Consider the following 25,856-nt stretch of genomic DNA (forward strand, 5'->3'; position numbering starts at 1 on the left):
CACATTTCAAAAATAATAACAACAACGATAATAATAATGATTTGGAGAGATTTACAATCCAGAACAGTTTTGCTGAGAGAGGGTCACCTGACTGCACGTCAGTGTATATTTGTACATGCAACTCCGCAGAAAGTTGACATGTAATGTCGAATGCCACGAGTTGCTGTATGCACTGTAGAATGCACTGTTGAAGCTGTTGTCTACACAAACTGTTGGTGTTTGTTGCAGGGGCATTGCACCTCAACTCACATAATGCCACGTGCTTTAAGTGGCTCCATGGCTCCTCTACGGTCCGGATTTTGCCCCTTATCATAATTCCTTTTCCGCTATTCTGCATTTGCTTAAAACCTAATGTACAATAAAGGAGTTTTCCGGAGTCAACGCGACTGCCCGCCTGTCATTAGACCCTGTTACGCTTAGCTCGGTAGCAACTGCAAGTCAATGCTACTGTCGCATCCAGTCCTCTGATGAGCGCTGGTACTATTTTGATGGTAAAATATATTACACTTTTGTCATATTAAACGTTGGTATTAACCACAGGCTGTGTTCTGGGCCAATACTTTTCTCATTGGTTGTATGGCGATTTCCTCCAATAGTGGCAGCTGGTCTTGCCGAAGAACGTGAAAGCAGGGGGAATATGAATTCGCACTTCCATCGTTACTTATGTTGGGCTGTCCATGTGAAGTTCATCATATAGCCTAATTATCATTGGGGGGCAGGTCTGTATTTTTCCCAGAACAACTTCCAAGAAAATCTTATAGTAACAGTACAGTATATAGTATACAAAACGTTGGAGCACTGCTTTAAATAAATACGTTTGTAATGCTTCATTAACCGCTTCCTCGTTGATATTAAACTATTCGGCAACTATTTGACTTGTAAGCTACATCCTAGACTGATTAGATGGTCTAACGGTTGAAAAGAATTTCCAGGGAAGAAATTAACTGGCAATGCTTGTCATAGCGGTACACTATGTGACGTGTGAATGTCTAGAGGACAAGATTCCTCTTCCATAAAAATAAAGCATCAAGTTCCAATCCACTCTATTCCCAGTTGGTACAGCGGGTCATACTTTTAACCCTTGTACTCGATTTAGGTCACATTGAGCCGTTTTAAACTTTTTGGAGAAGAGGAATTATATGCTTTTGAGAGATGCATTTAATAACCAGTGACTAAACCAGTGTCAATGTAGTTCCTGTTTTGTGTTTCTATTTGTTGTTCATCATCTGTATTTGCTTTATGTCTTTTGTCTATATGGTCTATTTGAATATGAAGTAAAGATGAAAAATAATAGATAATTTTGGTTCAAACCGATAAATATCAATAATCTACTGCATGAAAACCAGTTGCCATGTATGTTGCTTATATTGTTTGGAAATTAGATGAAGATATAATCAGTGTTTTTGTATAATATTTCTGTATTGCTTTACAATCCCAGTAATGCCCTGGGTATATTTGACCCAGGCTAACAGTTTCACAAATGTTCATAACACAGAAACAAAAGTAAAGGCTTAACCTATTGCTATTTACATTTGGAGTAATTGGTAGGCTACTGTTGTTTATTTACCCATGTGCCTTTATATCTTGGCTATGGTTCAGCTCTGATCCTTCCATTTCTTTCGTGTCTTCAGCTGATAATTTTCTATTATGAACCAAATAATGCAATGAAACAGTCAGAGGTAGTTTCTGTCTTTGGGTGTGAAGCTGTGAACTCCAGTCTTTCCTGGGCTCCTGTTGAACAATTCGAAGGATTTTGGAGGCTTTGCCAACCGACCCCGGTTGAAAAACAAGCAGCCAGAAAGTTATTACATCGTTTAACATTACATTACATTAAGCAGACACTCCTATCCAGAGCAACTTATGTAAGAGAATATAACTACATCCATCTGAACTATATCAGCAGGTCCAGCCCCGTTCCCGTTTGGTTATTTGTCAGTCAGACACAAATCACAAAAATATCTCAAGGCAGACATGTTTGGGCTAGAGACCGTCCTGAGCGTGAAGTAGAGCACGTGTTCTCGCGCTGCTAAAACACTACAGTCTCCACCGTGGAGCTAGGGCACTGCACCAACAGCACCGCCGATGCGCGCTGAACCAGAAGCACGTGAATGAGCAGCTATTGGAACCACGGCTGAGACAACGCAAAATATATAATTCCGTGTTTGTTCAGAATCTAAGCGGAATCCTGGCACACCACACACGAGAGCACAGTTAAACAGCAAAAAGCCTTAGCCCAATTAATTTTTGAAACTGTCGCTTCCATGCAGAACGTCTGAAACCTTTAGAATCAGGGTGTTCCTCACACAAATCGGAGAGAAGACGGATGTTTTTACGTTATGCTCTGTTGCGCGGAGTTGCCTAGTGTATTTTTATAGATTGGACTTTTGGTGTCCTGGCCACAGTAGCTATGGCTCATGATCGAATCTCATCGATGAGGTCCCAGTGACTTCCGGGTGTGGCTATTAGTTCTAGGCTATAAATAGCCCAAACACTGGTAGCTTGATTCGTTGCTTCAGTCCTACAGTAGGTTACACTACGTGAACTCCCCAACAATGATCGACTGAAGGTCTACGACAAAATAAAACAAAAAAATACATATATTTGCAAATTGTCAATACCCTTGCTGCCGACTGCATTCTGCCAGCACACCTGGCCAGGCGACCTGGCTAGCCCATGCAAGTAACTAGCTCTGCGGTCCAGTCAGCACAAACCCGCATTAGCCTACTTCCAGCACGTCGAAATAAAGAGCAAACTGGATGTGCGAACCTTTCTGTCTACCTTTTGGTTTCCTTCCACCTAACCCCTCCTTCACCAACGTCAACTGCTAGCATAACCCCCCGAGGTAACCTACTAAAAATGAAATAATAATAATAATACAAAATCAAGAAAAACAATGCTTTCTTCTATTCGCAAAATATCCACGTCAGTTAGGTGCAGTAGCAATTTGTCGCACTGTATTATTGCCCGCAATGTTACGGCTGGGTAGCTGCGGGTGGCTTTAACACGTCGATATATTGAGAAACTTTTGTTGGAAACATCACCCACAGCAGAAATGAGACATTTATATCCCCATATGACACAACGTTATGAAATACAGCATATGTCGATACGTTCATACTGGTGCGAGAATAGGCGACGCTCAGAGGATGCAACTGTGCCGGGACAATATTTTTCCATCAAGCGGTAAAATTAAGAAAACGCCGTTGCTTTGGGGGAGCCATTCTCTGAGTCTGTGAGTGAGACAGTGAGGGACACTAAAGCCTCTAGTGTAACTTGGTATTAATAATAATAATAATAATAATAATAATAATAATAATAATAATAATAATAATGCCATCTTGCATCCTTCACTATCATCCTTCATCGTATTCTACTGCTGTGTTGCCTTCTCGTTGTACCAGTACTTCTGTTTTCATGTTTTTAAATATAGTAAAGCATCTTTGGGTTGGGAAAAGTGCCATATAAATAAAATACATAATTATTATGATTATTCTGCTGTATCAATGGGTTACTGAGGCCAAGCAGAATGGAAAGCATGCCGTGTTCGTTCTGAATAAAAGTGTCCACCCACAAAATAAATAATGTAGTTCAGGGGCCTAAGCCACATTTGGATGGCTGATTTAAAGGTTTTTCGTAGCTTTCTCCTGTTAAACTGCTGAATGACAGTGTAACGCTGAAGCCAGATGAATTTCTCGAATCCTGGCCACTAGGTGGTACTGTCGTCTATTTAAAACGAAAACAGTCACTATTGTTGAAAAAACCACAGGACTTGGACAAAATATATATTGAACAGCAAGATCTTTCGAAAAGCCAGCATAACTTCATTCCCTTATATTTCGTTTGTCGGGTATTAATAATTTCGCGAACATTTTCATAAGATTGCTTTCCAGCTTCTTGAAAATAAGCCGAGTTCCTTGTGTAAATTGCCGTTTCAGAAATGACAAAAAGATGTTATTTGTAAAAATCAGGTGTAATAATTTTGTCAAATTATTACACCTGATTTTCTTCGAAATATGTCCCATAACCAAGGGGTTTCAGAAACCAAAGAACTGTCTATTCGCAAAACATCTCATTCATTTCGTTGTACAAATGTGGGATTAGTTAGTTTAACGTAATATCACCAGATTTGCCCCTACAATAAAGGCGTTTAAAATATTTGCTTTCGCGCAAGTGTGCCTGAAGTTTCTAGTAGGCCTAAGTCTAATTCTTTATCTTTTTGGCTATTCGCTTATATCACCCCGGTCGCCATTTTGAAATGTTCCTGCGCGAAAACGAGGCTGAGATGGGAGGAATTCCGGAAGTGGTCTAGGAGCGGTGCTTACGTGAAGCAGTGAAGCGAGTTGAGCCGGCGATGCTAGTATGGCATATTGTTGTGTTCCAGGCTGTACATCTTATCAAAGACGAGAATGTGATCAAGGCTTGTCTTTCCATCGATTTCCGAGTGACCCGGACACCCGTCGTCAGTGGATTGCCATGATAAGGAGAGATGTTGGACCTTATTTTGAGGTAGCGTCTAAGTTAGCTAACATAACGTTAGCTTACCCTGATAATAACCTCAAAAAGTTCGTAAGGTTAATTTACACGTCAACACTCACGTTAACACATCTCTCATCTCAGATCACAGACAACAGAAGAGTGTGCTCCAAACACTTTTCCAAGGACTGCATAGAAAGATCGCTCACTGGTTTGAACAAACTGAAAAAGGGGACTGTGCCATCTTTGTTTACATGGTGTCAGCCCAAGGCCAGAAGGGCTATTCAACGCATCCAGAGGTAACTGTCATCTGACATTAGCCAAATTTGCGTATCAGCATGAAAAAGATAATAAATGCATTGGTATTCGTCCCCAATTGTCATGTCTGTGTAGGGATCCTATACAGATAGGAACTTCCTGTGATCACTGAACTAAGATCATCAAGAATAATGTTTTTGTCACGATTTTGTAGTGCGACTGGTAACTTTGATGAGGAAGAGGAAAACTGAATTACCAGTTATGTACAGGACTGCTACTAGGGATTGCACTCATCAATAAATCTATCACTTATTACCTTGATTAATTGCGTATCTTATCTGTAAAATGACAAAAAAGTAAGCCCATCACATGTTGGTTCAGAGCTTAAAGTGATGTCTGATAACCCCCAAGCTATTAATTTTATGATGATATGCATCATAGCACTTTAGGCCAATGTTAGCATTTTTTAAACTGTAATCAGGAAGTGTGTGGTATTTTAGTTTATAAATAACAAAATGGTTAATCCTTATTAAAATTATATTTGATTTATTTGTCGATTAATCTGTACATTTTTTCAACTGTAGTTGTGTTGTTTTGGGGTTATGACAGGCCTGGAAGGACAGGCTGTGAAAAATAATAATGATAGGATGAAGGTATACTGCATATTTGTATCTAGAATACTCCTGCGATATTTATTGAGTCTTCTGATTTCCTTCTTCACATGGATCCTCAACTCAGCCAATAATCCCTTGAGTCTGTAGTTTTAGATTTTGCTTTATTGAACTGCCTTACCAGCCCTAAGAACACTGTGACAAATTTAACATTGTGTGGCATTATTCACTTCACCATCACATATTTTTTTATAGTAGTGTGGCCAGGGCTGGCCCTAGGATTTTGGTGGCCCTAAACAAATCTGTGGGCTGTGTTTGAGCAGGGGGGGGGGGGGGGTTGCTTGGTAAAATCCTTCTTACATTACATTGTTATGAAATGTTCTGTTGCCATTCCATTTCAAATGTATACATAGAGCATGATTTTTACATAGAGCATTTATGCCATGGGCCGACCCTGAGTGCGGCAATAGCTTATCTACTGCCATGTGCTCCCTGCCTCACAAAGCATGGAAAAGGAAAATCTGGTAAAAGAAAAAACTGAAAATATTTTGAACAAATAATTATTCTATTTCAAAAATTTTTGGGACCATATTTACTTTTGTTTAGTTTTTTGTTTATTTTTTATTATGTGTTAAGTTTTGCGTTGTTTTTTATTTATTTATTTATTTATTTATTGTTTATAAAATATATTTGGAAAGTTTCAGTCTTACTTTTGCAATAAATTTGCTTTGTATGTTTCTATTTTTTTTTTTTTTTGTAATCCCATTTTCTTTTGTCTCTTTTCTAACACAGTTCTAAGCAGGTTTTGGAGGCATTATGTGATCATGACTATGAGGGGGAGACCCTGTCTGTGGAAGAACAGCTTGATGCAGCACAGAGGGAGATTGCTCGTCTGGAAGAAGAAAATCAAAACCTGAAAAGTGAGCAGTTTCATCTCTGACGCTTCCAGTGTGAGCCCAAGTTGATCATGTTTTACACTGGATTTAAAGATTATGACACCTTCAAAGCAGTCTTCTTAGCTCTAAAACCTACAGCAGTCTCTATGTTTAGATGGAGTCAAATGCAAAGGCCAAATCAAACAGAAGAACGCATTGTGTTCATGCCATAAAAAGAGCTGGTCGAATTCTCTAAATGCTAAGGAAAGGTGCTTCAGTGCTTCCTTTCTTATCTCCTTATCTTCCTTGCGGCAGCAAGATTTAAAGCGACGCACCTTTCGGCCGTTCACAAAAACAAACGATCAACATGACCGAGTTGTGTGGTGGTTCTTAAGCGATTATATGCATAGGCTTATAATCAGATCATAATCAGCATATTAACCATAACACAGAAGTCTGTCGTTCAATAAAAAGGGATATGAGACGTTTTTAGCCAGATGATGATTTTAATTCAACATGTTTGAAACTTAAGAATGATGATATGTAGCCTACAGTAATAGATTTGTATGCCTAACATGTTATGCCTACTTGCATTAAATTGAGCAATTATTTTCATACAATCGTACTAATAGGGATACATGTCGGTAAATATGAGTGGGCAGGAGGGTGAGCGTGAGCAACCATTCTCAATGTGACAACCATTTCGTTTCACTTTTGTGACTGGTAGCCTATATTCCTTTTTTTTATTTCAATTCCAACCTTGGTAATGAAGTGATATTTTTCACCGGGTTGTCCAGGTTTATGTAGCCTGCATGAAACAACACGGTAAGAACGCACGGGGCGAAGTATCTAAGATGCGCTTTTAGTAGTCCATCTTCAGAACATTGTAGTTTCACCACGGCAGACGCACGTCAATAACATCCGCCGTCGCATAATTACGTCGCCTAGACTAAGTGCAGTCGCATTCTCTTAGCACCGCGGTTGTCTTTTATTGTTGTGTTAACGCGGAAAAATATTACGTGTAAACACGACCAAACTGTACGTGTTAACACGCATATTAATGTCCTGTTAACACGACATTAACGTCTCGTTATTTGCTCTAATGGCCTTCCATAGTCCTTCCTCTCCCTTGGGCTGGCGACGAAAACGTTCTTAACAGAAGGGGTGGAACCCCTTAAGTAACTGGCTAACACGTAGATGGATTCACTGCGACGTCATGCATACTAAATAAGATTCGGCAATCTAACTCAAAACAGAAGCTTGGGAACTCCGTGCACGTGTTGTGGGCTACATTAAGAAGTCACACTTAGTATTATTACATACTTTGAAACAAATAACCACAATTATGCAGACTTGCTGTGCAGTCGGTTGTGAAAACAGACCCGACTCAACGTCAAACTTACATTTTTACCGCATACCTGTTGGATCTCATCCCTTTCAAAAACGTCGTCGGCAGCTCTGGCTGCAAGCTATTAAAAATGTGGACTGGACCGAGGACTTAATTAAAAATTCTCGTATCTGCAGTGCACATTTTATATCAGGTAAGGTAAAGTATATTGTCCCGTTATATAAATGTGAATTAAGTAAGGTCATAAGTAAGTACGCTGTATCCTTGACTTGCTAGTTAGCGAACATTTTATGCCAGCTATTAGCCTGCAATAAATTCTCTGCTAATTGTATGTAGACTAGCCGACACAACTAGGCTTCTGTTTTTTTTTTTTTTTAATCTAACAATACTATAGGTTATAACATTCTAACATATATGTTCCTGTTACTAATAGTGTTTGAATGGTTGCATCGTTTGACTTTTACTCAGTAAACTAAAGAAATATGCGGGACCCTTTGATCTTGGACACAGGAAGAGTAGCATCCACTTTTTCCTCCCTTTCATTCGTTCTCCCGATCGCTCTCGCGGGAGTTAAACTGCGTTCAGCATAGAATCAGTGATCGCAAGTCTTAAATTGTATGACACTGTAACTGTATTCTGAAGACTGCTTGCTGAGTTGCCAGAGACACGATTAGTGTATCAGATTAGACACTAATCTGTAGACAATCCTTTTTTCACAATCCTTCTAATTTCTATTGTACCCCCGGGAAATGTAATTCACCGTAACTCTTTTCAATCTGGCAATACTGTTCAATTTGGCTGTTCTGTTTGAGTTGTGGGCAATCTTATTGTGGACTGTGTAAATAAAAATAAAAATCGATGGGGCTCCGAAATTAAGTTGAACTGGAAAAAGATTTGTCATAGAGATCCAGTCTCGTGTAGGCTTATTGCACAAAAAAAGGTTAAAGGAGTACCATGGTGGTTGAACGTGACACTTCCCAGTTGTCTTCAGGCAACAACAAAACAAATGTGCATAATTTTTTTATTCTTCAGGAATTCAATGTAATTTAAAACGTATTTTTCTAAGCCTAAATTTCCCACGATAAAAATTCGCCCGAACCGTGTGGGCGTGGTAATGAGAACTGTCAGTTAGCTATGATTGACAGACCGTGCCCCGTTACCATAGCTACCCCCATGATACGCTTTCTTTGGGAGACTGAATTTTCACAAGCTAGCTAGCTTAGTAGGGCTAGTATATCAAGTATCGGTAGATAGCTAAGGTAAGGACGTTGCCTTATATCCAATGATAATGTTTGATATCTAGCTAGCCAAGTTAAGATAAAAGCACAACTATAACGTCCTCATAAAAGCAAACTAGCAAGCTAACGTTATCGATAACATTGCCTTATGAAAGCAAACCTCCTAGCTACCTAACGTTAGCTAGCTAGCTAAATGAATATAACCAGAAATAATCTAAAGGCACTCTAATTTAAGTGAACCTAACGTTAGTCAAATATTTGCATTGTCTGAACAGCAGGACGGTGTGTCCTGTCAGATTTCTTTACGGGGCGTGGAAATGGGAGTGGTTACTGTATTCGTGACGTAGCAAAATGACAACTTTCTCAACCGGTTGAAAATAGGACGATGAATTTAAAACGCATATTTCTCCAAGAATACAGAACGGACATATTTAATACTTTGCTCATTGTGTTTCTTCAGTGTCTCTTGTGCAAATAGCACATAAAACCGAGAAAGTGTGAAAATCACTATGGTACTCCTTGAGTATAAAAGTGGTATTTTAAGTAGGCCACCCCGATCTTCTCTGTTTCATCCAATATGTAATTCTGGGTCTGGAATGTAAAAGTCAGTACCTCCATACTGTTCAGGATTAAGTAAAATCCTGGTGGCAGAGCAAGGTCTAATCCTGTTCTTTTCCGTCCTTATTAATTAAGAAATGTTTTATTTTTATTATATTTCTTGAAATGTATTTATTTTTATTCATTTTACTTTATATGTACCTGAGTGACCTCTCTGCATTCATTTGTGCGTGGTTTTGTTGAAGTGAAGCAACTTTCAGATACAACAGTGGTCCTCAAAGTCAGTCCTGGGGACCCCTGTGTATGCTGGCCTTATTTACCTTCTTGAACTACAGTGTCAGCAATAGCTATGTTATAGCTAAGGCCCATATTCACATAGTGCTTATTAAGCTGTATGGCAAATGATCATATCAAAAGAGGTACATTTTTTATCTTGATCAAAGACTTCTATTTAGTGACAGTGTGGACACTGGGCCATTAAAACTAACCATTTGGTAGATAACGAAGAACTCAAAGACAAGGCAAACAATTACAAGCCAAACTTGAATTGTGTTATGATCGAACTTAAAGTACGTCTGTTCCACAACTTTAACTAAGCTCGAGATTAGCTGTAGCAAAAACTAGCACACACAGTGATCACCAGGGCGGAGACTGAGAAACACTGAAATACAAGATGTAAAAGAATGAAGATGACACAGTAAATGAAAACAAAAAGGTCATTATGAAAGAGAAAATGGGAATGGTGTAATTCCTGGAGCCTGTTCATTCTGTGTACTTTTCTCACTAACGCTGTACAATGGACCACAACCTTTGTCTGCCATTTAAGGGAAGACTGCAGCACAAGTGTTTTCAAAGCTGAAAGTTTTTAGTGGAAGAAAAGGCACTTGGATCATTGAGTAAACAAACCATGAAAGCACTGGTCATCTTTCCAGTGACCTTCTTTGCTCCGTAGGGAAAGCATCTGTGGACTCAGACAGCCCGGATTTTGTGCCCTCTGTATTTGGTCGCACGGATCAGTCACCAAAATCACAAACGCGTCTTCACAGGTAGGCATTTGCATCATACAAACATGTAGACTTGAACTTCTTTTTAGTCATAATTCGTATTGCCTCAGCAAACTGGCGCCAACTGGATTGCAGGACGCTTGTTAAGACACTGATAGCATGCAGTTTGGGTATGATCTGTGGCGCATTTGCACTAATCTCCAAACCATCTGGATGGCCCGTCCTGTTTCACTGAGATGATCTGCATCAGATACAGATCCAGTCTAGTAGGGCGTGCCCCACTGTGGATGGGTCATGCAGTCTGGTATTGGATCCTGACTGTGTCAGTGCTGATTTTTCCACAGGACGTGACTAACTAGCTCCATCATCATCTGGAAAGGGAGGGCTTTCATTGGCAAGATTGTCCTCGCCTCATTGAACCGCTGCCCTTTTGTGATTGCGCAAAAGCGGTTTAACTGTACAAACAGGCGCATAATGTGTACCCTCCAATGGTAGCCTGCAGGGTGAAAATAGGCAGTGCCTAGGTTTGGAGGACAGCAGATACTTTCTCTTCACCCTCTTGAATTGACGGAGGATGTACCAATGAAACAAGCCTACGAGTATGATTGGGTCATTCCAAAAAATGAAAATCAGCGATTATAGTCAATTCTACAAAAAAAAGGGGAAAAAATGTATAAATGAACTGTTACGTGACATTTGTTTATTTTAAGTTTGCAGAGAAAAAGGAAAGTGGATGAGAATACCTTGCCAGTGGAGAAAAGACGTGACATCCGTGTTGTAGATGACCAACCTGCTGTCACTAAGGCACCGGTGTCTACCCCAGAAACTGCTTTAGGTAAAACAAAATCTGCCCTTCGCTCTTTCTTTGGGTAGGTAAGTCAGTGCATCTCTCCTGTGAACACGGTTTTATTTGGCCTATATTTTTTAATTATTTGTATACGTACTGATGTCTAGATGAGGGTTCCCTTATTTGCTCGTATGCATCAATGGTAGTTATTAGGTCAAGTGTGTCGTAATACTCCATACAGAAGGATAAATTTGTTGTTTTTGGCTGTGAACTGTAATGATAACAGTAAGTAAGTAATCCAGACAGATAACACCAAGTCTTGGAATTTTTCACATGCAGACTTGCGGAAAAAGGTACCCCTCCCCACCCTGGCACTTGTAATTAATGTTCATATTCCAGAGACCCCCCTCATAAAGTGCAATGTTCCCGAAACCTTGCGGTGCATTCTTCATGCAGTTTTCATGTCAGAAAGCAACCTGCGATTTGGATGGCCGATGACGAAGCATAGCTTTTTCTGTGCTCCTTTGGCATCCCTGACGCGTGACCGCAGGTCAGTGGTCAGTCAGACCTCGGGGCCAAATCGACAAGCAGTCGCGCTGGGTCATGAACAACGTCTTCTTCAGTCAAGTGCAAAGATGCATTAAGTCAGAGCAAAATAAAAAAAAGAGAGCACATCTGGTGTTCAAGCTTGTGTCTGTCAGGCTGTGAAATTGCCTGGCTGAAGCCACAGATGCGTGACCTGTAGTGTTAATCAGCTTCACAGTTTTATGCCTGTTGCTAAGTATATTTGACACACAATAAAATATACCGCCTCCAAAATTAATGGCACCCTTGATAAAGGTGAGCAAAAAAAAAAGGCTGTATAAACAGTTACCAAGCTATATCTTAGGCTCACATTTTGTGAAAACTATATCATTCATTACAATAAAATTGCTCAGATAATGTATTTTTAAGAATTAATAATTTTATTTCCACAACGGATAAGTGTCAAAATTATTGGCACCCAGTTGTCCGTACTTTTTTCAGAACTTTGTGTACCCTCACATACTCTTGTGTTTGATCTGTCTTTTCAGAAATGATTTCTGTCTGCTCAACTCTTTTCCTCCTCTATAATTTTCAATGTTGGGTTGAGAAAAATCCACCCTTGTCTTGTAATACAGTGGCAATCCAGTCAGGAAAACACTTCACGCTTGATATCCATTGTAACCCTTTGGATTATGCACAGTGAAAGCATAGCCCCCGCATTTAGGGGCACGGAAAATGGCCCACCTAATTGTAGCCCGAGACGCTTCATCCTTAAAATCTGGGAAGTGTATTGAATCTGCCCCATGCCCAGCGCCACCCTGCTGGCACGCAGTCTGAAAACACATTGGCTGGGCTGCTCCAGTTTGGCTGGTTGGATGAAGCACTCGTGCCTGCGCTCAGCGATCAGCTCCACATTACAGCGCGCACGTCCCCTCATGCTGCAGCGCTGAGGCTTAGGGTTGCTTGTGCTGACGGGGTGCATCATGCAGCGACCTGTTCCCTATTTCTTTGGCATCATAGCCTAAAGTGACCTTTTTACCACTAGGAGCATGAAGTTTCACAAGCTAGACTGGCACCAGCGGGCTTTACACTGCACAGATTTTAAAGGGTGCGAAGAACATTCCGGTTGTAACAGTCATTGCAGTGGCACTTGCCGCTGTGGAAATTCTTTGTGGTAATGGGTGCATAGCAGTCGTAGCAGACCTACTGACTGCCTAAGAACCCTTTCAGTGGCTTAATGCCGTAATAGCGATGTCCCTTGAGGTAAAGGGAAGCTGTCTTTCGGTGCAGCTGTGTGTTTGAAATTTTAAAAAGATGTCACTCGGGGCACTGCTGTCGGCTGCCACGCAGTAATTCTGACCTTTACCCACTGTTCAAACCTCTGTAAAAGGCACATTATCCTGAACCCCAAGGCTGACATAACAGTATACATGTGGCCTCAAGTTCCACTTCCTGCATGTTCAATTTAGGGTTCAACAGCTGAGAAATCGCAAGCTAAATGTAATTTTTTTTATTGTAACCTACAATGAGACATTAGATTTTTTATTTTTCTTCTTGAAATCTCATGGCCGAGACTCATAGATATTTTTCTGCATGCACCAGCAGCACCATTGGGATTTTGTACTTTCTGAATCAGCAGCTCCACAGTATCATCCACTAGAACTTCACAATTGCATTTGGACATGCTAAAACCTTTAGTAAAACCACAGCCACAGGCCCACTTGTCTCCTGACAAGTCTTCATATTGGTATCTGGTGAACATGTTGGCTCTTTGATGTTGTGTGAGTTGCTTGGAAAACCTGAGTGCTCCTTGTATTGTCACTCGGGAACACATCTAATCATTTTGAAACCGGCGCGCATTTGATCTATTGATCTAGTGTCAGGGATGGCCAGATGATCTGTGTGGACTGCCAGAAAGTTCCGCCCATTTGATACTGCTCACTGAGAGGGAAGAAGAGTGCGTCTATTGATTTGTTTTCCTTTTTCCTCTTACACCAGAAGTCATGAACAAGAGGAAAATCCATGATTCAAATGCAATCTTGTCTCGCAAGCCATCGAACGCCCCAGACACAGGCGAGCGTCTCCTTCATCCAGTCAAAACATTCTCTAAAGCTGAGGTAAGTAAATAATGAAATTAATGCACTTTCAACACATTTTAAAGAAATGAATGTGATCAGTCATTAATAGATAAGGTACCTTGTGTATGCTTAGAATTTTTATTTTTAATGTTTATTCTCAGATTCAGCAGCTAATAAAGCAGGAGATACTGGCCTCTATGCAGCAGTCCGAACACAAGATGGATGAGCTCATTAAGAGGATCGACTCCATCTCTAGATACGAAGCCGTTCTCATCAGACTGCAAGTCAGTGTTTCTAATGGGCATGGTATTCTGCGTGCGTTCTGTCCAGCGAAATAACGTGGAACACTTTAATAAATATATATGCTATTGGTGAGGGGAGGGGGCAGTGTGAAAGAGAAGACATCTAGAAGACCTCTTGCCCAAACCGCGCTCGGGTACAACATAGAGGTGATGGCTAGAGCGCTTTAGCAGTGCTCTGGAACAGTGGGAAGATTGCTCGACCCGTTAGCATTACTAACATTGTCACCTTAATGAGTCACATGCTTTGTTCTTATTGGCCGCATCTATGTGCTGGTGGACCACGCCCGTCCAGCTCCTGGCCAATGGTTGTTCGCTGTCGTTGGGGCAGTATCCACGAGTATGCCAAAGGAAAGATATACAGCGCCCTGCGCACAGCTGTTCAATTAAGCCTCCTGCAAGGTGCTGCCAGGGGCAGGAGCCAAATATAATCGGCGACATCAAAAATGATTCTGCCGCACACAAGCATGTGAGACCCAAGGCGGAGGCCATTTCATTATGAACCTCTAGTGTGCCCAGTAACCCATGCGTTTGCAGCAGTACGCAGCTGACAAGGGTAAGCTGACCACGACTGTGGCCGACAGAATGTTCTGTGATCAAGGGCTCCTGGGTATTCTTCTGAATAGGCAGATGAAGTTGCAATGATGTAACAGCCTTGAAAACTTCAGTTGGACTCAAAATGAATTCAAATGGTGCGAGTGATTAAACTGTGCTTTAAAGTGCACCTTGTAATGTTGCTCTCCGTGGGCCTGGGGCGATATTGCTTTTGCTAGGCAGACGTTAAGAAAATAAAAAGGCGGGAGCAGGTGGCGCTGGCCTACGTGAGGAAGCTGAGACCAGCGGAACCAGCGCCCCCAGCGCCCCCAGCTGCACATTGCCAGGTTTGTCCTGCTGTATTCAAGCACAATTTGCAGCAATGTTTTGTTTGCTTGCTTGCTTGCTTGTTTTTTTAAGCTTCTGTTCCTGTGCAACCACTATTCTGCTGACTGAAATACTTGGTTGTTTTTCTTTTGTTGTTTTGCGCTTTGTTATATTGTCGCCAGTTGATGTTTTTTGTATTGTTTTGTTGTTTGGTGTGCGTTGTGTGTGTTGTTCATTGTTGGCTGATGTGTGCTATTCTCTGTTGGGTGATGCGTTGTTGGTTATTGTGAGTTGATGAGTTGTGCGTTTGTTTCTGTTGGTTAATGGTTTGAGTTGTTGTTCATTGTTGATTGACGTGTTGTGTTTTGTTTCTTGGTTGATGGGTTATTGTTATTATTGTGTTGTTTGTTGTTGGATAACTTGTTGCTGTGTTGTGTTGATGTGTTGCTGTTTCTTGCTGGCTGATGTTTTGTGTTGCTGTGTTGCTTCACACATGGCCTTCATTATCTTACCAGTGTAATGTGTGCCTTGATAGCTGTTAATTCTGCATGTAATTCCCCAATGAGGAACGTAGTCATTCAGCAAAAGTTTCACAGCCGTGTCCGCTGATGGGTTTGTGGTGGGGTTGGCTTCAGCCCGCCTTGGAAAATGATCAGTGATGACCAGAACATATTTCTTCCTTCCTACTGGGGTGAAGGGACCAATGAAATCGATTTGTCTGTGCTGAAGTGGCCCTTTAGGAAAAGGCTGAGGATCTGGAGGCGTTTCTGGAACAGCTATTAGTTTGTGTGCGCACACTGCATTATTTATAGTGGTTCTTGTAAAAAAATCCCAACAGTCCTTTCCCTAACCAGCTGGCCGTAGCTAATTGGTACATTTTCTCAGCACCGGAATGCGACAACCCATCATGCGCTGAGGTTAGGGCAGGGAACCCAGACGTGCTGGTTTGTAGCACTTCCCCATACGACTTGTTTGTTGAGCTTGGCCCCGTCAGCCGTCCGTTCCTACACCTCCGACCTTGAGGCGGAGTCTTGTGCCTCCTTTTGCAGATGGGGGGAGGTGAGAGAGGCTTTGTCATCTCCTCCCTTGGATAGCGAGCTGTGGCCTTTGCTGCTTCAGTTGCTCTGCGGTTCCCACAGACGACTTCAGTTTCGCCGTTGGTGTGCGCTGAACTTTTTCCTGCCGCGTGTGTAGCTGGAAGCTTACTGGCCTCCATCAGTGTAGAACCTTGCGCCCTGTTTGCTGTTTTTGCAGCAGACGCTGTCAGCAAGTTCCTCTGTGCCCATATGCTACCAACATCGTGTGCAACCCCAAATGCGTAACGTAAATCAGTATAAACACTGAGTGCTTTTCCCTTGCCAGATTTACATGCTTCTGTCAGAGCTACCAGTTCTGCAGCCTGCACAGAGACAGAGGGATAAGGAGCCTTGTTTTAATGTTGTGAATCATCACAAACCACGTAACCTATGACTCTTATTACCATTGTAGGATTTTTTTAAATCAAAAATGATGGTGTTGAAGATAAAGTCAGGAGCCCCTTTCGATGTTAATAAAATGACCAGTCAAGAAGAGGTAGAAAACAGTCTTTGAAAATATTAGGTCCAATAGTTTATATAGTTTTCAGAGATAAAGAACTGGTGGTGCAGCCTATGAGATTCATTCAGTCACCATATGCAAAACTTCCATTTATGGCTAATCGTAGGTTAAAGAAGTCCATTCCAAGACTGACCTTGTGGGCCTCCTCCAACTTGGCAGAAATAGAGGTCCTTTAATCCCTTAATGCACTTGATTACTGCTGCTGGTGTCTGTCCCCTTTTGCTTACATCCAAACAGATACATAGTTTGGGGTGAAACAGTGTACCTATATTTATCAAGTTATGTCTATAATTAACTTTTCATAAGTCAGCTTTACATAAGTCAACTTTTCGGCCATGACCCGTGAGTGTCATTCATGTAGTACGGTCCATCAACATAAAGCATTAGGTCACTGTTTAGCAGGGGGTCTCCGACACCCCTCCCTCTCTCCTCTTCTTTTGGACTGTCGCTCCGCAGCGGTGATCTTCAAAACCCGTTACAGAAACATGGGGGAGAAACTGAGAGATATTGTTTGGGTTTTCTTTCCAAATTTCAGTGCCAGGTGCTGTTAAGGCAACTTCCCATTTTGTCCAGCGTGCTTGTGTCACACCTGGGGTCCTTCCATTGTGTGAGATGGCTGCTACAGCATGAGGGCAAAATTTCGACCAGTTGCAATTGGTGATGTGGCCTGTATATGGTCAGTAGTGCAGTTAAAATTTTTTAGAGCGGTTTTATTTTTCTCTTGGCTGATGTTTTGTGTTCCTGTTTGTCAGCTGATGTTTTGTGTTGATGTGTTGCTGTTTGTTAGATGCTTTGTGTTGATGTGTTGCTGTTTGTTAGATGATGTTTTGTGTTGATGTGTTGCTGTTTGTTAGCTCATGTTTTGTGTTGATGTGTTGCTGTTTGTTAGATGTTTTGTGTTGATGTGTTGCTGTTTGTTAGATGATGTTTTGTGTTGATGTGTTGCTGTTTGTTAGCTCATGTTTTGATGTGTAGCTGTGTATTGTTGGCTGATGTGTTGTGTTGGTGTGTAGCTGTTTATTGTTGGCTGATGTGCTGTGTTGGTGTGTAGCTGTGTATTGTTGGCTGATGTGTTGTGTTGGTGTGTAGCTGTGTATTGTTGGCTGATGTGTTGTGTTGATGTGTAGCTGTGTATTGTTGGTTGCTGAGTCATGCTGTGCTGTTGGTGTTGCAGCCCCTCAGCTCCAGGGACTCCCCGGTCTGCATCCTGGACTCTTCTCCCCCCGCGGAGCCTCCTCCTGCTGAGCCCAGAGCCACTGACAGCCCCGCCTCCTTCTCCTCTTCCAGGTGCTCTCAGTCTGAGATTATACGTACTGGTGCCCTTTCAGTTATTATTAAAGCGCTGTGGTGTTGCCCTGCTCATTTTGCCTCTACATCAGTACCTTTAGGATAGCGGGTTAATGAATATGCAGGAGGCTGTGCCTGTCTGAAGGTCTGTGCTGTATTCTTACGCACGGAACCACGAGGGCTGCCAGTTTCTCACCTACGCGAGTCCCATTGTCTGCGGTCAGACCTAAGCGATTCGATTGCGCGGTCGTCTTGCGTTCGGAGTGACCGAGGAGGCGGAGCCGTTGTCGCGCGGAGATAAACGGCGACAGCTGCAGCGCCGAAGGCTCCAGGAAGACGGCGCTCGGAGTTTGCAGCTCGCGGTTATCGCCTGGCCCCTTAACCTCCTTCACGCTCGCCGCTCCGCCGGGACGCACCGTGTGATTTATGCCAGCGTCAGTCTTTTTACACACGCAGCTGCGTGGCCTGCGTTCCAAACGCGAGGGAAATGGCTGACGAGGGAGGTTCAGGTCTGCTGCGTTCAGCGGGCCTTGGATGGGTCTGCGCCGGTCAGAGAGCCACTTACCGGCCGCTTTACATCATGATGAACGGCTTCTGCTTGCCGATTGGGCGGCTGATGCAACAGCTGCTTCCTGTTGCGCTGCTGTTTGTCGACGTGTTAACACAGAGCACAGCTGTCACCAGGTGTGCGAGGCCCCGGAAAACCCTGACGACAGTACGGCCCTTTCTGTGAGGTGTAAGTGTGAGTGAGGACAGCCAGAGGTGTGCGTGTGCGAGTGCGTGTGCGTGTGCATGCGTGTGTGTGTGTGTAAGTGTGTGTGTAAGTGTGTGTAAATGTGTGTGTGTGTGTGTAAGTGTGTGTAAGTGTGTGTAAATGTGTGTGTGTGTGTAAGTGTGTGCGCGTGTGCGTGTGCGTGTGCGCGTGTGCGTGTGTGTGTGTGTGTGTGTGTGTGTAAATGTGTGCGTGTGTGCGTGTGTGTGTGTGTGTGTGTGTAGTGTATAGCAGCAGTGATTTACAGCAATGTGCTCATGACACCATGTCCTGCAGTTCATAGTGGCTTTTCCCCAGCACTCATTCACATCTAACAGGGAGCCCGTTGAAATAGTGCTGTCCTTACAGCTTGGTTCTCAGCTTGATCCTTTTTGCTGATTTTGCTTTAAAAAATGTATTTATTTATTTATTTTTTAAAGGAGGTGCTCACCAATACCTAAAATGTTGGTGTAATTCAAAGCCTCAGTATCCTTTCAGGTTGGGTAGTGGCTTCTGTGTCTTGTCTCCTGATTCTGCAGTTGCTCCACAATACCTTTTTTCTGCATTTCTAAGCAGACTAGAGCCACCTGGTGGTAGAGGTGAGGAGGTGCAACATGCATTCATGAGCATCGTTTTCTTTGTGTTGTTATATGACATAACAGAACGCAAATTATTAAATAGAATTATTTACTTATAAAATTAGAATATAAGCAGGGCTGGACCCCTGCTCTGTGGGATGGCTGGGTGGAGCGTAGTTAAGGAGGAACTGGACTTGAGACCAGAAGGTGAAGGGGTCAAGTCGTAGTCGACGTTTGCTGCTGCACACTTTACACTTGAATGGCTTCAGCTCTCCATATAAATGTGACAGCTCCTCTTATGAAAACCTATAATATTCATAATAATAATAATAATACAGGAATGTGTTCCCCCAGGATCAGTGCTGAAGGAGATTGTGCTCAGAGCAGAGACCTCTCCAGCCTGGAAGCTTCAGGTATGCAGAATCCCCCAGATCTGTTTCCCTTTCTGTCCCGCCTTCAGAAAAGCACTCATTGCACTTACCTCCAGCATCACTGTCCTCACCTGCCTCAGCCAATGACCCGTCAGCTCCAGGCCACGTACGGCGTGTCTGAATGCCGGGGGCGTGGCCTACTCAGACACGGCACAGACGGGGGGCGTGTCCGAAGCAGAGATGCCGACGCCCACAGAAACGCACAGGGCCTACTGACACGCGTCAACTCCAAGGCCTGAGCGAAGCTCAGCGGGCATTCCCAAACTTACTGAGCCACACCCACTAAAGGATGGGCCAATGTATTTACTGTGACCCACCCCTTATTAAAATGTTGTCTGACACTTATCCAAATACGGACGTAAAATCTCATAACATGTCCACTGTAACTAGTGCAGTGTTGGTAGCGAGTGCATTGTTGACAGGTGCAGTCACGATTTGTGCTTTTGACTTCTATGTTTTGAGGTGTGTGGAAAGGCTGTTTCTGTGAGCTTCGGGTTGTCTGCTGTTGGAAGTTGACCCGTGAAACCGGCGGCGTTCTGGTGGTCTGATTGGTTGTTTCCGTTCCGCAGAGATGGAGGGCGAGGTGGTGTTCTGCGGCGTCAGGCTGCCGAGGAAGAGGATCGTGGAGGGGTTCTGGCAGAGACGGGTAACTGGCTCCTCTGTGCTTTCTGTGGTTCCCGCACCCTTCCCTCATTCAGCTCAGTTAGCTGCTGCAGCGCTTGCAACCCTTACCCGCTTCATAGAGTCCCTGCCTGTCCTCCTCTCTCCCAGCTGAAAATAAACAGAGTGGTGGACCTCACAGAGGACGCGGAGATGGACGCAGGTACCCCCCGCACGCTCCTTCTCCCTAGAACTCTCAGTTTCTTTCTTTCCCCCGTGACAAACTCCTGTGTCTCTTCCAGGCAGCAACAGTGACCCCGACAAGAGCCAAAATGGTGACCCTAACAAGAGCCAAGACCAGGTACTGCTCAATGGTGAAACCACAGTTACTTCCGCAGATAAACCGGAGTGAGTCAACCCTCACTGCTTCTGTGTCCTGTCCTGGAGGCTCTGGAATGCTTCAGCTTTCAGTGAACATTATGTAGGAATTTGTTTTTTGTGTGAAGAAAAACTTGTTCAAAAGTTTAGGTCAATAACAATTTATTAACAAAGCAAAAACAGTGTACATTACAGTGTGAAACATACTGGGTAAAAGCGAGGAAGGTTGGTGACATTACTGTGTCCAAACACCAGGTTCATACCCCTTTCCCAAAACAAAATGTACCAGCGAGGTGCCAGGTAACCAAATGGTCGTTGTCACCCCTGTCTGCTCCCTTCTGGTAGACTTTGATAGTCTTTTACACCCTCCTTTGTGCTTCCATGTATCTGGCTGGTCCATCCCAAATCAACATTCATTCATATGAGGGTGATTACAGTAACCAGGTGGTCATTGTCGCCTCTGTGTGTGTGTGTGTGTGTGTGTGTGTTTATCTGCCTTCTATTTGGTTCTGGTTGACCATCAAGCACTCACCTTGATCAGTTGACATCTCTAGCAAGTCTGTCCTTGTTCAAGTCAACATCCAGACATGCTGAGGCAGATTAAATCAACCAAAGATCCTTACAGTTTGAATGCTTTGAGTACAGAGTTAACCGTTAGGCTGATGTGCAGTACTGTCTCTGGTGAAACTCTACACAAAGGCTTTACGATCAGCGTGTTTGAGTGATGTCATAATTGGCTGTTTTTCTGTTTGTGTGTTGAGGATTCCATGGAAACCGTGGAGGAGGAGGCAGCACCTGTCACCGTCCCAGGTAAACACGCACAAGCACATGAGAAACGCATGATGTTAAGAACAGGCCGATCAGCCCCATGGCTCATCACCTTGCAGGCTAGAGAGCATCCAGCACTGCGTCAAACCCGGACCTGAACACCGCAAGGATCTCTGCCTCCACTGCATGACCTGGCAGGCTGTTTCACGCATTGACATTTCTGTGTGTGTAAAAATACACTAGCAGCTATCCATGCAGAAGTACATTTTACATGGCGCACGTTGAATTAAATGATGTCGCTAAAGATTAAACTGCAGACCTGAAGTTCGTAAAAGCAGACAGGTAGGGTTTGTAAACAGGTAAGGGTAGTTAGCGGTAGCAAAAAAAGTCTGGTCCAAAACAAAGGAGTCCTCTTAGAGGGGTGTTTGTGATGAATCCATCCAGGGTGGGTGAGACCGTTTCCCCTGCTCTGATTGGATTAGGACTGCTGCAGTGCTGTCCTTTGATTCTGAGAGCATTCACTGTGTTCTCTTGGACCACATGCTGTTCTTCTACATAATGAAAAATACATTCTTCCATTATGCATTCAGACATGTGTAAACCCACACACATATAGTACCATGCTCTCTTTAGAGTCAGCCAAGGTTATTACTCTTTTTCTTCTCCATGTTTTTATTTCTGTACCATTTTCTGACCCAATTCAGTTTAGTTTCAGTTTCGTTTTCAGTCCTCTCTGTGAGTCTTTATTTTAATAGTTTTTTTTGTTTTTGAGATGTAGTTTATATATTATTTAGTTTTAGCTTCTGGGGTAGAATGTGCGTTTCAATTAAAGTTTCGATGCAAAGGTACTTTGGATCAAAAGAAAGGGATTAAAACTGCATCAACATCAACATCAGCTCCTGAGAAGCTGAAATTTGGTTATCAACCCAAGGCCAGGGGGTGAAAAGTCCAAACTTATGAATTTGTTTCCAAAGCTTGCCATTTCGCTCATGAACTTACGGTGTGAAGGCAGAACTTTGTAAGCATGTGGGTATTCAAGTAGAAAGGTCTTGTTGCCTTTTTACTGTGTCTGGTACTACATAATTCATTTACTAATAAAATATTTGTCCATAAAGGTCCTTGGGAAAAAAATTGTTTTGCATTAGATATGTTGTTGGAACTTGATAGATGTTGCGAAATCCATTTTTAATGGCGTTTTTAATCGCGTACGTTGTTCCAGTCCTGACGCTTTTAACAGTGAAGGGAATTGCTCAGTCATACTGACAAATGGATCCAACTTCATTGCCTCAATTGTCTTATGATTTTGCTGTGGGGTTTAATTTGGAAAGTCATTTACTGATAGAACTGCACTGAAGCCAAATTCTCTTTTCACTCACTCAGGAAGAGCAACAGACACTGCCCATGTCCAGAGGCCAACGCCTGCACTGGGACCCCCAAATTCTGCTCCGGTAAGGACCTTTGACCTCGTTTGTAAAGTTAGGCAGTGTACTCCAAACGACGTAGAAATCTTTAGAACAAAGAACCAGCGGGGAACATATCGCCGGACACCATTGTCAATATAGTCAAAACAAACTCCATGTTCTTCATTTTATGTCACTTCACACTGGGGTGATAATTAAAATGCTTTTTTTTTTCTTGAAAGCATTTTAATTATTGCTAGCTAGTGGTAGGCCCACGTAATGATCATCACCCGTCACTGGCAGCAAATGTTGGGAGGGAGTTGAAGGGAGGGGAGGCACTCACTATGCACCAGTGCTGGCTTTTCAGCAAAGCCACACTGTTTTTGTAGATAGTTGGTGAAGTCCTCATGAAAGTGGGCACTACAAATATTACGTTTTGGGGTTATTGCAGTGCCTGCGGGCCTCCAGAAATGAAACCCATTTCTTGTGGGTGTCCTCACTTTTTGGAGAAGAAAAAAGCGTATTGGTTTTTCTGCATCCAAGGTGCAATTCTTAGGCATTTTCAACTTAGCTTACCCACACAAAAGTTGTAGCCAATCGTAGCGTTTTAGTGACGTACATTGTACCCAGCTAACCCCACCCACCCACTGAAGACCTGGCATTTAAAGGGGGAAAGAAGCCAATATCTGCACAGGCTTTTCTACAGGCTTTTGTTTTGCAAGAATCGTTTAAAAACATTTCTGGGTCAGTTGTGAATGGAAAAAAAAGGATTAAAACAACACATTAGCTAACAATTCACGCGTGCGTGTGTTTGTGTGTGTGTGTGTGTGTGTGTGTGCGTGCATGCGTGCCTGTGTTTGTGTGTGTGCTTGTGCGTGTGCTTGTGCGTGCGTGTTTGTGTGTGTGTGTGTGTCTGTGTGCATGTATTCGTTTGCTTGTGCATGACGTCACTCATGACTGGTCCCACAGGCTCCTGCTCCATCCTCTCAGGACAGCCCTGCCTCTGCTGCCCCTGCTGCTACTGACAGCCACACTACCTCACATGGTGAGCGCTGCTCTGCTTCCAATCTCATCTGCTAACACACCCACATTACTGTCATCTAACACACCCACATTACTCACTGTCATCTAACACACCCACATTACTGTCATCTAACACACCCACATTACTCACTGTCATCTAACACACCCACATTACTCACTGTCATCTAACACACCCACATTACTGTCATCTAACACACCCACATTACTGTCATCTAACACACCCACATTACTCACTGTCATCTAACACACCTATATTACTGTCATCTAACACACCCACATTACTCACTGTCATCTAACACACCTATATTACTGTCATCTAACACACCTACATTATTCACTGTCATCTAACACACCTATATTACTGTCATCTAACACACCCACATTGCTCACTGTCATCTGTTAGCACACCCACATTACTCACTGTCATCTGTTAACACACCCACATTACTCACTGTCATCTGTTAACACACCCACATTACTCACTGTCATCTGTTAACACACCCACATTACTCACTGTCATCTGTTAACACACCCACATTACTCACTGTCATCTGATAACACACCCACATTACTCACTGTCATCTGTTAGCACACCCACATTGCTCCGTGTCTTCTGTTATCATTCATCACTCAGTCCCTTGGGCACACAGTCCAGCTGTTTGTCTTTGCTGGGTGTGACTTGCTCACACTGTAAGGCCAGTCTGTTCCAGTGTAATACTGTGGCTGTGTGATCTCCAGCAGGAGCAGTGACTTCCTGCCCCCCGAGTGACCAAATGCGACCGGCAACAGCGGACCCACCCAACTCCGCCCTCTGTCCTGCTCAGGTACCCCACCCCACTCCACCCTCTGTCCTGATCAGGTACCCCACCCCACTCCACCCTCTGTCCTGTTCAGGTACCCCTCCCCACTCCACCCCCTGTCTTATTCATGTAATCTGGCTCCACCCCTCTGCTCAGCTCTGCTCTGACCCCAGTCTCGTTGAGGTAACTGCCCTGCAGGGTTGGCTGTCAGTTCCGTTTAAATCACGTCATTTCAGGAAATGGATTGAAGTGGAATTTACAAATTGAGAAAATGCCCATAATGAGTTATTTTAGCAATTAATTAATGAAATTTGAATGAATGAATTTGAATTGGTCACACCCCTCTGCCCATCTTCACCCGCCCGCCCGAACTTTGAGTTCATCTATTACTTGCCTGACAACCCCAACCCCCCCTCCTCCTCGTACCCCCTCCTCTGACAGGACGACTGGCGCTCCAGGCTGCCCCCCCTCCCGGCGACGCCCTCCCCCGCCGAGGTCCCGCCGTCCGCCGCGGGCTCCAGCCCCCCCCAGCAGGTGGCGCTGACGGTGGCGCGCATCAAGAACCCCAAGGGCATCGGGGCGCTGTGGACCCTGGAGCGGCCCGACCCCCGCGCCGCCCCCGTCAGCCGCTACCACATCTACGCCCTGCAGGAGGCGCTGGACGGGCGCCTCTCGGCCTGGCGCAGCCTGGGCGCGGTGCGGGCCATGCCCCTGCCCATGGCCTGCAAGCTGACCGACCACGGCCCCGGCCGCCGCTTCTGCTTCGCCGTGCTCAGCGAGGACGTCCACGGCCGCTTCGGGCCCTACAGCCAGGTGCAGTCCGTCGGCCCCCAGGACTAGCGCCCGGCCCCGCCCGGCCCCGTGTGGCCCCGCCCCCATCGGCGTTCTCAGCGAACGGCCCGCGCTTTCGCCGAAGGGCTCGCGCTCCAGCGCTCTCCGAGCCGCCGTTCTCGCTCACGGCGCGCTCCGGACTGAAAGGATTCTGATGAAATGACGTTTTTTCTCGATCGTTTGAAATGCTCAGGGCTCCTGTGCCGCAGTTTGACTTTTTATATTTAAGCCTTAAAGGGCATCCCCCCACCCCCATTCCTAATTCTTGCACACTTTTCATTCATTTTTCTGACAGTATGCAAGCACTGGAATGAGGCAAGACTCTAAAGGCCTACGTCCATTACTCAGAGTGAAGGACAAAGCGCATTGTGGCTAGATTGAATCTGGGCCCCAGTTACTGGTCTCTGCCTTTGTCATTGTATCGCCAGTGGTGACACTTGGAACCAGAACTTTTTTTTTAGTGTACGGGGGGGGGGG

General features: G+C 43.9%; 1 protein-coding gene across 4 annotated transcripts; it reads left to right on the forward strand.

Annotated features, from left to right (window-relative positions):
* Nucleotides 1-4,336: 4,336 nt before the first annotated feature.
* atf7ip2 (activating transcription factor 7 interacting protein 2) lies at nt 4,337-25,440 on the forward strand. 4 transcript variants are annotated; one of them, XM_064315021.1, is made up of 18 exons: nt 4,337-4,506; nt 4,618-4,772; nt 6,135-6,262; nt 10,314-10,407; nt 11,076-11,200; nt 13,676-13,794; nt 13,917-14,039; nt 14,828-14,935; nt 17,686-17,798; nt 19,482-19,540; nt 20,128-20,204; nt 20,330-20,381; nt 20,461-20,519; nt 21,298-21,346; nt 22,685-22,752; nt 23,674-23,749; nt 24,490-24,572; nt 24,990-25,440. In XM_064315021.1, the coding sequence occupies exons 1-18, from the start codon at nt 4,360-4,362 to the stop codon at nt 25,386-25,388; spliced, it is 2,034 nt and encodes a 677-aa protein (XP_064171091.1). In that variant the 5' UTR covers nt 4,337-4,359; the 3' UTR covers nt 25,389-25,440. The 4 variants fall into 4 exon arrangements, with proteins under 4 accessions (XP_064171091.1, XP_064171090.1, XP_064171089.1 ...); XM_064315020.1 differs by having other exon boundaries at nt 13,679-13,794; nt 24,487-24,572; XM_064315019.1 differs by having other exon boundaries at nt 4,341-4,506; nt 24,487-24,572.
* Nucleotides 25,441-25,856: the final 416 nt, after the last annotated feature.

The sequence above is a fragment of the Anguilla rostrata genome, chromosome 17, assembly GCF_018555375.3.
Source record: "Anguilla rostrata isolate EN2019 chromosome 17, ASM1855537v3, whole genome shotgun sequence".
Taxonomy (NCBI): Eukaryota; Metazoa; Chordata; class Actinopteri; order Anguilliformes; family Anguillidae; genus Anguilla; species Anguilla rostrata.